The sequence below is a fragment of the Triticum aestivum genome, chromosome 6A (genome assembly GCF_018294505.1).
Source record: "Triticum aestivum cultivar Chinese Spring chromosome 6A, IWGSC CS RefSeq v2.1, whole genome shotgun sequence".
Taxonomy (NCBI): Eukaryota; Viridiplantae; Streptophyta; class Magnoliopsida; order Poales; family Poaceae; genus Triticum; species Triticum aestivum.
Window position 1 is genome coordinate 412,302,191 of NC_057809.1, and position 15,213 is coordinate 412,317,403.

Here is a 15,213-nt window from a genome sequence, read left to right on the forward strand (position 1 = left end):
AATAGAAATAAAATTTGATAATTTCCAAAACAACGACATTCATTAACTCAATCAAATCAAATAAAATTAATTATTACTAAAATCTCAACTCAATTAAAACTTTCCTTGCCTTCCCTACCCATAACCAAATCAAATCAAATCTTACCAAAAAATCTTAAGTAAATCTAAACTATTCTTATCTTCTCTTACCCATACTCAAATCAAATTAAATCTTATCAAAATTCGGAATACGATTAGTGTAGGTATAAGTCGGACATAATTGATATTGAATCATTAGAATATTTATGTCCCTGTTGCAAGACACTGGCAAATAGCTAGGAAATATAGATTTGATGTGTTGCCAAGCCATATGTGGCATCAAAGCACGTGGAATTAATCTGCTAGATATGTGCATCCTTTTAGGAATGTGCAAGTCAACGTCTGGCAACAACCGGAAATGAATAAAACATGGATGGCAACGGCTAATAGATACAGCTAACCATGAGACGGAGCGTTTACCTGTGGGCGAAGAGATAACAACAACTTTAATTTAGCGAATGTCAAATGGAGAGGAAAGGGACACTACTGCCAGTAAGCAAGCAGCCGGAATCAGAAATCCCACGCCGCGCGCGCACACACACACATCTTTAAATATATATACACACCACGTTCGGAGGCCGATAGAAGTCCACAACTCGATCGAAAGCGGCCGCCATGGGAGCAGAGCCAGAGCTCGTCGACCCCGCCGTCGTCCTCGTGCCGTTCCCGGCGCAGGGCCACGTCACGCCGATGCTCCAGCTGGCGCGCGCGCTCGTCGCGCGGGGCGTCACGGCCACCGTCGCCGTGCCAGACTTCGTCCACCGCCGCATGGGTAGCGTCGACGTCGTCGGCGGCGTCGCGCTCGCGTCGATCCCAAGCGGCATCCCGGACGACGACGAAGAGCCACCGGGATTCGCCAGCATCGCGCACGCCATGGAGCACCACATGCCCGCGCACCTGGAGCAGATGCTAGCGCGGGGGGAGGCTCCTGGCGCCAGGGGTGCCGCGTGCCTCATCGTTGACGTCCTCGCGTCGTGGGCCGTCCCCGTGGCCTCCCGGTGCGGCGTGCCTGTCGTCGGGTTTTGGCCGGCGATGCTGGCGACTTTCGGCGTCGTGGCTGCCATCCCGGAGCTTCTTAGCAAGGGGTTCATCTCAGATTGCGGTATGCACCGATCTAACTATCCACGTCTCCTCCTCCTGGATCTTATTTCAACTACCAAGTATATATACCGTATTTTCACATGCATGATTAGCTTACGTTGCGCAGTGGCAATCACAAAATCACAAGGTTCTAGGAGATCCAATCCTACACATGGGTTCCGGGAACTATACATCTTGATGATATCTGTACTATTCTTACTTATATTTCTAGCAATAGCAAAAAAGTTAGTGCACACATTAGTTGCGTCAATTAATCTGGATTGAAGGGAGTACTTACATTACATATGCATTAGCGTTTAGTGCATTGTAATCGTATGGTATTGATGATATGCTCGATGTACCAAAGGTAGACTGCTGCCTAGCTAGCTAGATGCCTAGATCCTACCAAATAGAGCTAAAGTGCTCACCGCGCGTCTTTGTTTATGTTAGGCGCTGTTAGTTCTACTTGTAATTAAGGTGGGTTGGCGATCAAGCATCTTTCTCACGGATAAAATAAGACTCGGCACATAAAACGGCATAACTTAAAAACCTGCCAAGACAACGATCGGTAGCATAGCATGAATTTAGCACGTCTGATTTGGGCCATTTTATTTATCAAGTAATAACATTACAAAGTCTGGCGAACCAACCCGTGGTTGGATGGTTAGAGAAACTGTGGTATCCTCAGCCTATCAGAGTTTAAGAAATTAATGCTCACATTTATTTCTGAATTTATTTTAGTATTTCCAGCGATCCGCATTTAGTGGGAGGAGACGTTTTCGTCGACGACGAGGTACCTACGGTGACTTTGTAAATTTCAAGATGATATGCCAGCTCAGTCTTTTGAAGGTGCTCATAGGGGTAGGGTGTGCGTGTGTGCGTTCATACGGATAAGTATATGCGCGTGTATATGAGCGTGTGTGTTTGTACTGTGTTTAAAAAAACATTACACAGTGTGAGTTGGGGCATTTCAAGCGCAGACTAACAAAGTTGACTTTAGCTTTAGGCCTTGAGCTATCAATCACCGAGTCAGCCTACGTTATCAGATAGCAGCACGTAGACGGTAGACGTGAACAAGAAATTGTTTCCCCGGTTTTATTTCATTTGTTTCTTCTGCACTAAAAAGGAAATTTTAATTCGGTACGCAGGCAGTCCCATTTCGACGGAAGGACTCAACAAAGATGAAGCGAAAGCAGACCTCCAGATCGCAAACAACCTCCGCATAGTACCCGAAGACTTGCAACTTGGCACCAAAGAGCTGCTGCCATGGCTCGTCGGCTGCGCTGCATCGCAGAGATCAAGATTCGCCTTCTGGCTCCAGATCCTACAGCGCGCCAAGAGCCTCCGCTGCCTCCTGGTCAACTCCTTCCCGGGCGAAGCCGCCGACGTAGTTTCCGGCCAGCACGGCGCACCACAGGACCTCCGAATTCTCCAGGTCGGACCACTGCTAACCGACGGACTGCTTGACGATCCGCACGAGTTGCCAGCAGAGAACCCTAGCATGTGGCAGGCAGATGGATCGTGCATGGATTGGCTTGACCAGCAACGTGCAGGGTCAGTGATCTACGTGTCTTTCGGGAGCTGGGTCGCGCCGATCGGGCCGGTGAAGATCAGCGAGCTGGCGCACGGCCTCGAGGCCACCGGGAGGCCTTTCCTGTGGGTTCTGAAGAACGATCCTTCGTGGCGAGCCGGCCTGCCCAGCGGGTACATGGAGACGGTGGCCGGCCGTGGCAAGGTCGTCTCCTGGGCGCCTCAGGGAGGCGTTCTTGCGCACGAGGCCGTCGGGTGCTACCTCACCCACTGCGGCTGGAACTCCACGCTCGAGGCGATACAGCACGGGGTCCGTCTCCTGTGCTACCCGGTCTCCGGTGACCAGTTTATCAACTCGGCCTTCATCGTTAAGATGTGGGAAATAGGGATCAGGCTCCGGAGCACTGGCAGAGGCGACGTGAAAGATTATATCGAGAGAATCTTGGAAGGAGAAGATGGAAGACGGTTGCAGGAGAAGATGAATGAGTTGAGGGAGAGGGTTGCGGTGGGTGAGGCGAGGTTTGTAGCCAAGAAGAACCTCAAGGCCTTTGTTGATGGAATTAAGAGAGATGACCTTGCTCCAGGGCATCTAGCCACATAATTAAGCTAGAAGAGTTCGACCCAATGCTTTATTTCTGTTGTCTCAGTGAATGCCGATTCAGCAAGGTTTATGCTGACATGATTTCTCAAGGGAACGAAATGCTTCATAGATCTAGCTAGATAAAATTATGCGCTTTGAGTAACATCGTATCCATATTTTCAATCAGTTTGCAACATGAACAATATTCAAAGAAGTTATATGATATACTAAATTTATTTATGGAAGCCACTCTTTATTGTTGTTGGAGTCTAAAGGGGAGGGGGGGGGGGGGGGGCGTAGTGAGTACAAATTGACAAGGCTGACACATAAGTGTCATTTAGTAAATATTATTCAAAAGAGTATGGCGGCAAAAGACCGCGTACAAGGATATGTACATACGCATGTCTGTGCGTGAGGAGAAGTAGAGCCATCAAGAAAAGGCGACCACCTTATCACACTATTTATACAATCAAAGGTCTAAATAAAAGATAATGAGCTCGACTGTAGCAATAGAGTGAAGATCATGTGCTCTCAAGACATTGGAGCGTCCCAAATTTTCCATGGGATAGTAAGTAATAAAGGGCCTAGCCAAATGGTCAAGACTACTAGGTGGTGGAGCATGCCAAAAGTCATGGATGTTGGGGTGATGAGAGTAATAACCATATGTTGTCCGATTCTGCCGGATTAGAGGCAGGAGATGAAGAGGTGTGAGGTATCCTCTATGTGACAGAGATACCATGGGCATTCCTGGTTGGTGGTAATATGCTTGTGGGCGAGGTTGGCCCGAATGTTAAGGCGGTTGCGGAATAGAAGCCATGCAAACAACTTGACCCTGTTGGATACTTGTGTACCCCAAGTGATTCCCGCATTTGTGTCTTTTTCTGGTTCCCATGGAGTGAGGTTGTAGGCATGTTTGGTACATAAGTCATTGCTTCCGTTGAGGGAGTGGACATCATGTTCCTGTAAGGGCATGGGGATGGGGTTTTTTAACGTTAGAAAATTGTTGCTCTGTATTTAGTCAACATATTCAGCCGTCTTATTAGGCCCAACTAATTCCTATGTTAGAAGATGTCACGTGAATATTTCTCTACGCGGACACATGTAAGCTCCCCCTCTATTGTTGACTCAGGCCTTACTTGGTACTTGGGACCTTGAAAATTGGCCACCAGCCTTATAAGTCCCCTCTCAGGGAGTGACTTTCCCCTTGGGTTGATCTAAAAAAGACTGGGACTAAGGTTATATGCCAATAAGGGGGCTTATATAAACTAGAGATACTTGACAAATGATCAAACATACCGTTGATGTGGTAGTTAGGGGGCGTATATGAGATCATTGTTGGTGGTAGACCAAGGAAGAAAAGTGATAGATGATCCATGATGAATTAGCCCCATCATTCCTCCAACTTGTACATTTCTATCTTCGTGGGGCCTTTCTCTTACATTGACTTTTTATTCCTACACCCTATTTTGAAGGAAATATGCCCTAGAAGCAATAATAAAGTTGTTATTTATATTTCCTTATATCATGATTAATGTTTATTATTCATGCTAGAATTGTATTAACCGGAAACTTAGTACATGTGTGAATACATAGACAAACAGAGTGTCCCTAATATGCCTCTACTTGACTAGCTCGTTAATCAATGATGGTTAAGTTTCCTAGCCATAGACATGTGTTGTCATTTGATGAACGGGATCACATCATTAGAGAATAATGTGATGGACAAGACCCATCTGTTAGCTTAGCACTATGATCGTTTAGTTTATTGCTATTGCTTTCTTCATGACTTATACAAGTTCCTCAGACTATGAGATTATGCAACTCCCGAATACCAGATGAACACCTTGTGTGCTATCAAATCTCACAACGCAACTGGGTGATTATAAAGATGCTCTACAGGTGTCTTCGATGGTGTTTGTTGAGTTGGCATAGATCAAGATTAGGATTTGTTACTCCGTGTATCGGAGAGGTATCGCTGGGCCCTCTCGGTAATGCTCATCACTATAAGCCTTGCAAGCAATGCAACTAATGAGTTAGTTGCGGGATGATGCATTACGGAACAAGTAAAGAGACTTGCCGGTAACGAGATTGAACTAGGTATGATGGTACCGACGATCGAATCTCGGGCAAGAAACATACCGATGACAAAGGGAACAGCGTATGTTGTTATGCGGTTTGACCGATAAAGATCTTCGTAGAATATGTAGGAGCCAATATGAGCATCCAGGTTCTGCTATTGGTTATTGACCGGAGATGTGTCTCGGTCATGTCTACATAGTTCTCGAACCCGTAGGGTCCGCACGCTTAACGTTCGATGACGATTTATATTATGAGTTATGTGATTTGATGACCGAAGTTTGTTCGGAGACCCGGATGAGATCACAGACATGATGAGGAGTCTCGAAATGGTCGAGAGGTAAAGATTCATATATTTTAAGGCTATATTCGGACATCGGAAAGGTTCCGAGTGTTTCGGATATTTTTCGGAGAACCGGGGAGTTACGGGAATTCACCGGGGGAAGTATTGGGCTTTATTGGGCTTTAGTGGAAAGGAGAGAAGGGCCACAAGGGGAGGCAGCGCACCACCCATGGGCTGGTCTGAATTGGACTAGGAGGGGGCGGTGCCCCCCTCTTTCCTTCTCCCTCTCCCTCTCCTTCCTTCTTCTCCTACTTGGACTAGGAAAGGGGGAAACCTACTCCTACTAGGAGTAGGAATCCCCCCTTTCGTCGTGCCCCTTGAGGCTGGCCCTCCTCCTCCTTCCCTCCTTTATATACGGGGAGGGGGCACCCATAGACACACAAGTTGATTTCTAAGCCGTGTGCGCCTCCACAGATTTCCACCTCGGTCATATTGTCGTAGTGCTTAGGCAAAGCCCTGCGTCGGTAACTTCATCATCACCGTCAACACCCTGTCGTGCTGACAAAACTCTCCCTCGGCCTCAGCCGGATCTAGAGTTCGAGGGACGTCACCGAGCTGAACGTGTGCAAATCATGGAGGTGTCATGCGTTCGGTACTTGATCGGTTGGATCGCTAAGACGTTCAATTACATCAGCCGCATTACTCAACGCTTCCGCTTTCGGTCTACGAGGGTACATAGACACACTCTCCCCTCTCATTGCTATGCATCTCCTAGATAGATCTTGCGTGATCGTAGGAATTTTTTTGAAATACTGCGTTCCCCAACAGTGGCTTCAGAGCCAGGTCTATGTGTAGATGTTATATGCACGAGTAGAACACAAAGGAGTTGTGGGCGTGGGTATATACATATTGCTTGCCATCACTAGTTATTTCTTGATTCGGCGGTATTGTTGGATGAAGCGGCCCGGACTGACATTACATGACCGCGTTCATGAGACTGGTTCTACCGACGTGCTTTGCACATAGGTGGCTAGCGGGTGTCAGTTTCTCCAACTTTAGTTGAATCGGATTCAAGGAACAGGGGTCTTTCTTAAGATCAAAAAGAAATCACTATACCGTGTTGTGGTTTTTGATGCGTAGGTAAGAACGGTTCTTGCTAAGCCCGTAGCAGCCACGTAAAACTTGCAACAACAAAGTGGAGGACGTCTAACTTGTTTTTGCAGGGCATGTTGTGATGTGATATTGTCAAGGCGTGATTATATAAATTGTTGTATGAGATGATCATGTTCTGTAACATAGTTATCGGCAACTGGTAGGAGCCGTATGGTTGTCGCTTTATTGTATGAATTGCAATCGCCATGTAGTCTCTTTACTTTATCACTAAGCGGTAGCAATAGTCGTGGAAGCAATAGTTGGCGAGACGACAACGATGCTACGATGGAGATCAAGGTGTCAAGCCGGTGATGATGGTGATCATGACAGTGCTTTCGAGATGGACATCAAAGGCACAAGATGATGACGCCCATATCATATCACTTATATTGATTGCATGTGATGTTTATCCTTTATGCATCTTATTTTGCTTAGTACGGCGGTAGCATTATAAGATGATCTCTCATTAAATTTCAAGGTATAAGTGTTCTCCCTAAGTATGCACCGTTGCTACAGTTCGTCGTGCCGAGACACCACGGGATGATCGGGTGTGATAAGCTCTACGTTCACATAGAACGGGTGCAAGCCAGTTTTGCACAAGCAAAATACTCGGGTTAAACTTGACGAGCCTAGCATATGCAGATATGGCCTCGGAACACTAAGACCGAAAGGTCGAGTGTGAATCATATAGTAGATATGATCAACATAGTGATGTTCACCATTGAAAACTACCCCATCTCATGTGATGATCGGACATGGTTTAGTTGATATGGATCACGTGATCACTTAGATGATTAGAGGGATGTCTATCTAAGTGGGATTTCTTAAGTAATATGATTAATTGAACTTAAATTCATCATGAACTTGGTCTTGATAGTATTTGCATATCTATGTTGTAGATCAATTGCTCGCGTATAGCTTCCCCGTTTTATTTATGATATGTTCCTAGAGAAAACTATGTTGAAAGATGTTAGTAGCAATGATGCGGACTAGCTCAGTGATCTGAGTATTATCTTCATTGCTGCACAGAAGAATTATGTCCACGATGCACCGCTTGGTGATGGACCTATTGCAGGAGCAGTTGCAGACGTTATGAACGTTTGGCAAGCTCGGTATGATGACTACTTGATAGTTTAGTGCGCCATGCTTTACGGCCTAGAACCGGGACTTCAAAAACATTTTGAATGCCACGGAGCATATAAGATGTTCCAAGAGCTGAAATTGGTATTTCAGACTCATGCCCGAGTCGAGAGGTATGAGACCTCTGACAAGTACTTTGCCTACAAGATGGAGGAGAATAGCTCAACCAGTTAGCATGTACTCAGAATGTCTGAGTACTACAATCGCTTGAATCAAGTGGGAGTTAATCTTTCAGATAAGATAGTGATTGACAGAGTTCTCTAGTCACTATCGCCAAGTTACTGGAACTTCGTGATGAACTATAATATGCAAGGGATGGCAAAAACGATCCCCGAGCTCTTCGTGATGCTGGAATCAACGAAGGTAGAAATCAAGAAAAGCATCAAATGTTGATGGTTGACAAGACCACTAGTTTCAAGTAAAGGGAAAGGGAAATAAAGGGAACTTCAAGAAGAATGGAAGCAAGTTGTCACTCCCATGAAGAAGCCCAAAGCTAGACTCAAGCCTGAAACTGAGTGCTTCTGCAAAATAAATGGTCACTGGAAGCGGAACAACCCCAAATACTTGGCGGATAAGAAGGATGGCAAAGTGAATAAAAGTATGTATGATATACATGTTATTAATGTGTACTTTACTAGTGTTCATAGTAGCCCCTGGGTATTTGACACTGGTTCAGTTGCTATGATTAGTAACTTGAAACAGGAGTTACAAAATGAACAGAGACTAGTTGAGGGCGAGGTGACGATGTGTGTTGGAAGTGATTCCAAGGTTGATAAGATCACCATCGCACATTCCCTTTACCTTCGGGATTAGTGTTGAACCTAAAATAAATGTTATTTGGTGTTTGCGTTGAGCATAATATGATTGGATCATGTTTATTGCAATACGGTTATTCACTTAAGTCAAAGAATAATTGTTATTCTGTTTACATGAATAAAACCTTCTGTGGTCATACACCCAAGGTGAATGGTTTATTGAATCTCTATTGTAGTGATACACATATTCATAATATTGAAGCCAAAATATGCAAGGTTAATAATGATAGTGCAACTTATTGGTGGCACTACCATTTAGGTTATATTGGTGTAAAGCGCATGAAGAAACTCCATGCTGATGGGCTTTTGGAATCACTTGATTATGAATCACCTGATGCTTGTGAACCATGCCTCATAGGCAAGATGACTAAGACTCTGTTCTCTGGAACAATGGAGCGAGCAATAGACTTATTAGAAATAATACATACTGATGTATGCGATCCAATGAGTGTTGATGCTCGCGGGGTATCATTATTTTCTGACCTTCACAGATGATTTGAGTAGATATGAGTGTATGTACTTAATGAAACACAAGTCTGAAACATTTGAAAAGTTCAAGGAGTTTCAGAGTGAAGTGGAGAATCGTCGTAACAAGAAAATAAAGTTTCTATGATTTCATCGCGAAGACGAAATATTTGAGTTGCGAGTTTGGCCTTCAGTTAAAACAATGTCGAATAGTTTCGCAACTCACGCAACTTGGAACACCACAACGTAATGGTGTGCCCAAACGTCGTAACCGTACTTTATTAGATATGGTGCGATCTATGATGTCTCTTATCGATATACCACTATCGTTTTGGGGTTATGCATTAGAGACAGCTGCACTCACGTTAAATAGGGCACCGTCTAAAAATCCATTGAGATGACACCGTATGAACTGCGGTTTAGCAAGAAACCTAAGCTGTCATTTCTTAAAGTTTGGGGTTGCGATGCTTATGTGAAAAAGTTTCAGGCTGATAAGCTCAAACCCAAATCGGAGAAATGCGTCTTCATAGGATACCCAAAGGAAACTGTTGGGTACACCTTCTATCACAGATCCGAAGGCAAGTTATTTGTTGCTAAGAATGGATCCTTTCTAGAGAAGGAGTTTCTCTCGAAAGAAGTGAGTGGGAGGAAAGTAAAACTTGATGAGGTAACTGTACCTTCTCCTTTATTGGAAAGTAGTTCATCACAGAAATTAGTTCCAGTGATTCCTACACCAATTAGTGAGGAAGCTAACGATGATGATCATGAAACTTCTGATCAAGTTACTACCGAACCTCGTAGGTCAACCAAAGTTAGATCCGCACCAGAGTGGTACAGTAATCCTATTCTGGAAGTCATGTTACTAGACCATGATGAACCTACGAACTATGTGGAAGCGATGATGAGCCTAGATTCCGCGAAATGGCTTAAGGCCATGAAATCTAAGATGGGATCCATGTATGAGAACAAAGTATGGATTTTGATTGACTTGCTTGATGATCGGTGAGCCATTTAGAATAAATAGATCTTCAAGAGGAAGACGGACGATGATAGTAGTGTTACTATCTACAAAGCTCGAATTGTCGCAAAAAGGTTTTCGACAAATTAAAGGTGTTGACTACAATGAGATTTTCTCACTCGTATCGATGCTTAAAAGTCTGTCCGAATCATATTAGCAGTTGCCGCATTTTATGAAATCTGGCAAATGGATATCAAAACTACATTCCTTAATGGATTTATTAAAGAAGAGTCGTATATGATGCAACCAGAAGGTTTTGTTAATCCTAAAGGTGCTAACAAAATGTGCAAGCTCCAGCGATCCACCTATGGACTGGTGCAGGCATCTCGGAGTTGGAATATACGCTTTGATGAGTTGACGAAAGCATATAGTGTTATACAGACTTGCGGTGAAGCATGTATTTACAAGAAAGTGAGTGGGAGCTCTGTAGCATTTCTGATATTATATGTGGATGACATATTGTTGATCGGAAATGATACTTGATTTCTAGATAGCATAAAAGGATACTTGAATAAGAATTTTTCAATGAAAGATCTCGGTGAAGCTGCTTACATATTGGGCATCAAGATCTATAGAGATAGATCAAGAAGCTTGATAATTTTTTCAACGAGTACATACCTTGACAAGTTTTTGAAGTAGTTCAAAATTGAACAGTCAAAGAAGGAGTTCTTGCCTGGGTTGCAAGGTGTGAAGTTGAGTAAAGACTCAAAACCCGACATGGCAGAAAATAGAAAGAGAATGAAAAGTCATTCCCTATGCCTCAGACATAGGTTCTATAAAGTATGTTATGCTGTGTACCAGACCTATTGTATACCTTAGCATGATTTTGGCAAGGGAGTACAATAGTGATCTAGGAGTAGATCACTCGACAGCGGTCAAAATTATCCTTAGAGGACTAAGGAAATATTTCTCGGTTATGGGGGTGATAAAAGAGTTTATCGTAAAGAGTTACGTTGATGCAAGCTTTTGACACCGATCTAGATGACTCTAAGTCTCGATCTAAATACATATTGAAAGTGGGAGAAATTAGGTAGATTAGCTCCGTGCAGAGTATTGTAGACATAGAAATTTGCGAAATACATACGGATCTGAATGTTGCAGACTCGTAGACTAAACTTCTCTCACAAGCAAAACATGATCACTCTTTGGGTTTCAATCACATAGCGATGTGAACTAGATTACTGACTCTGGTAAACCCTTTGGGTATTAGTCACATGAAGATGTGAACTAATCACATAAAGATGTGAACTATTGGTGTGAAATCACATGACAATGTGAACTAGATAATTGACTCTAGTGCAAGTGGGAGACTGAAGGAAATATGCCCTAGAGGCAATAATAAAGTTGTCATTTATATTTCCTTTTATCATTATAAATGTTTATTATTCATGCTAGAATTGTATTAACCGGAAACTTAGTACATGTGTGGATACATAGACAAATAGAGTGTCCCTAGTATGCCTCTAATTGACTAGCTCGTTAATCAAAGATGGTTAAGTTTCCTAGCCATAGACATGTGTTGTCATTTGATGAACGGGATCACATCATTAGAGAATGATGTGATGGACAAGACCCATCCGTTAGCTTAGCACTATGATCATTTAGTTTATTGCTATTTCTTTCTTCATGAGTTATATATGTTCGTCAGACTATGAGATTATGCAACTCCCGAATACCGGAGGAACACCTTATGTTCTATCAAATGTCACAATGTAATTGGGTGATTATAAAGATGCTCTACAGGTGTCTCCGATGGTGTTTGTTGAGTTGGCATAGATCGAGATTAGGATTTGTCACTCCGTGTATCGGAGAGGTATCTCTGGGCCCTCTCGGTAATTCTCATCACTATAAGTCTTGCAAGCAATGCAACTAATAAGTTAGCTGCGGGATGATGCATTACGGAACGAGTAAAGAGACTTGACGGTAACGAGATTGAACTAGGTATGATGATACTGACGATCGAATCTCAAGCAAGTAACATACCGATGACAAAGGGAACAACGTATGTTGTTATGCAGTTTGACCGATAAAGATCTTCATAGAATATGTAGGATCCAATATGAGCATCCATGTTCCGCTATTGGTTATTGATCGGAGATGTGTCTTAGTCATGTCTACATAGTTCTCGAACCCGTAGGGTCCGCACGCTTAACGTTCGATGACGATTTGTATTATGAGTTATGTGATTTGATGACCGAAGTTTATTCGGAGTCCCGGATGAGATCACGGACATGACGAGGAGTCTCGAAATGGTCGAGAGTTAAAGATTCATATATTGGAAGGCTATATTCGGACATCGGAAAGGTTCCGAGTGATTTGGGTATTTTTCGGAGAACCGGGGAGTTACGGGAATTCACCGAGGGAAGTATTGGGCCTTATTGGGCTTTAGTGGAAAGGAGAGAAGGGCCACAAGGGGAGGCAGCGCGCCACCCATGGTCTGGTCTGAATTGGACTAGGAGGGGGCGGTGCCCCCCTCTTTCCTCCTCCCTCTCCCTCTCCTTCCTTCTTCTCCTATTTGGACTAGGAAAGGGGGAAACCTACTCCTACTAGGAGTAGGAATCCCCCCTTTGGTCGTTCCCCTGAGGCTGTCCCTCCTCCTCCTCTCCTCCTTTATATACGGGGGAGGGGGCACCCATAGACACACAAGTTGATTTCTAAGCCGTGTGCGGTGCCCCCCTCCACAGATTTCCACCTCGATCATATTATCGTAGTGCTTAGGCGAAGCCCTACATCGGTAACTTCATCATCACCATCAACACGTTGTCATGCTGAAGAAACTCTCCCTTGGCCTCTGCTGGATCTAGAGGTCGGGGGACGTTACCGAGCTGAACGTGTGCAGATCGCGGAGGTGCCGTGCGTTCGGTACTTGATTGGTTGGATCGCGAAGACGTTCGACTACATCAACCGCATTACTCAATGCTTCCGCTTTCTGTCTATGAGGGTACATAGACACACTCTCCCCTCTTGTTTCTATGCATCTCCTAGATAGATCCTGCATGATCGTAGGATTTTTTTTGAAATACTGCGTTCCCCAACATATTTTACTTGTATTCATGATTAGTTAGTTGGACTTTTTGTTGGTTGGGTTTGGCTTTGATGATCATCTATGTTGCCACAATGTTTGGAGTGTTAAAATTCCTCTTAAGATCATAATCACTATGTGGCAGGCCATTCATTGGTGCCTTCCCACAGCGGATCAGATTCGCCAACATAATGGTCCTTGGACCAATTGTTGTAAACTTTGCCGGGCTAGGGAGGACACTGATAACCCACAAGTATAAGGGATCGCAACGGTTTTCGAGGGAAGAGTATTCAGCCCAAATTTATAGATTCGACACAAGGAGGGCCAAAGAATATTTGCAAGTATTAGCAGTTGAGTTGTCAATTCAACACCACCTAGAGATTAATTATCTACAACAAAGTGATCAGTAGCATAGTAATATGATAGTTTTGATAGTAGTAGTAACAGCAATAGTAACGGTACCAGTGGTAGCATTGATTTTGTAGTAGTTGAAACAGTAACAACAACAGTACTAACTTAGCAAGAACAATATGTAGGAAATTCGTAGGCATTGGATCGGTTGATTCGTTGAATGATATTCATCATATAATAGTCATAACCTAGGGCGATACAAAACTAGCTTCAGTTCATAAATATAATGTAGGCATGTATTCCGTAAATAGCCATACATGCTTATGGAAGGAACTTGCATGACATCTTTTGTTCTATCCTCCCGTGGCAGTGGGGTCCATAAGGAAACTAAGGGATACTGAGGCCTCCTTTTAATAGATAACCAGAACAAAGAATTAACACATAGTGAATACATGAAGTCCTCAAACTACGGTCATCACCGGAAAATATCCCGACTACTGTCACTCCGGGGTTTATGGATCATAACACGCAGTAGGTGAATATGACTTGCAAGATCGGATCTAGAACATAGATATAATGATGATAACATAAAAGGTTTAGATATGAAATCATGGCACCCGGGCCCAAAGTGACAAGCATTAAGAATGGCAAAGTCATAACAACATCAATCTCATAACATAATGGATACTCGGATCAAGCCCTAACAAAACTAACTCGATTACATGATGAATCTCATCTAACTCCTCACTGACCAGTGAGCCTACACTACTGCAGGATACTGTTGACGCGACACTATGATCAGAGACCCTTTGCCGAAATTGTGTGCGATGCAATAATCGCAAACGGTGGTGTAAAAAACCTGTCAAAAAATGTGCAAAACGTTTGCGATGGCGGAGCCATCGAACACGGTTTAGATTTTAGTTGCGTGTGCAATGCAGGGCACACGGTTAATCCATTCCAACTGTTTGCGATGAGGCAGAACAACAGAAATGGGCAGCTATATCATTGTGTGTGCGATGCAGGACACACGGTTAATCCATTTGAACTGTTTGCGATGAGGTAGAACAACAGAAATGGGCAGCCATATCAATGTGCATGCGATATACGGCATACGGTTCACTCGGATGAACTGTTTTCGATTAGGGAACACATCAGAAATGGTTCAACTTAACAAGATGTGTGTGATATGCGGCATACAGTTCACATGGATGAACTGTTTGTGATGATCCAAAAGAACACAAACGAGTCGTGTAAACAAGATGTGTGTGATACGTGGCAAATAGCCAACTCGGATGAACTGTTTGCGATGAGAAATTACAATACAGACGGTCAATACAGTTAGTTCGTGTGCAATTCTGTGTGTACAAAAAACTTTGAAAAATGCAAATTAGTTGGTTGTGGTGGCTATGAGTATCACACACGATGCGTCTGCGAGTACTCGTGTGCGATGATTAGTATGTTACACATACATTTCCTTATGTTAACATGTGTGTGAATTTGCAATATGGACAGTTAATATGCAAATGCCTTCTAGACATCGGGCACACGCTTAAACTCAATGAAGTGTGTACGATACTAATACTTTCCATGAAAATTTATGAACTTGGGTAACATCATTTGATT

General features: G+C 43.5%; 1 protein-coding gene across 1 annotated transcript; it reads left to right on the top strand.

Annotated features, from left to right (window-relative positions):
* The first annotated feature begins 678 nt into the window (after positions 1-678).
* LOC123130678 (UDP-glycosyltransferase 82A1) lies at positions 679-3,513 on the top strand. The gene is made up of 2 exons (XM_044550505.1): positions 679-1,180; positions 2,307-3,513. The coding sequence occupies exons 1-2, from the start codon at positions 694-696 to the stop codon at positions 3,287-3,289; spliced, it is 1,470 nt and encodes a 489-aa protein (XP_044406440.1). The 5' UTR covers positions 679-693; the 3' UTR covers positions 3,290-3,513.
* The last annotated feature ends 11,700 nt before the right edge of the window (positions 3,514-15,213 follow it).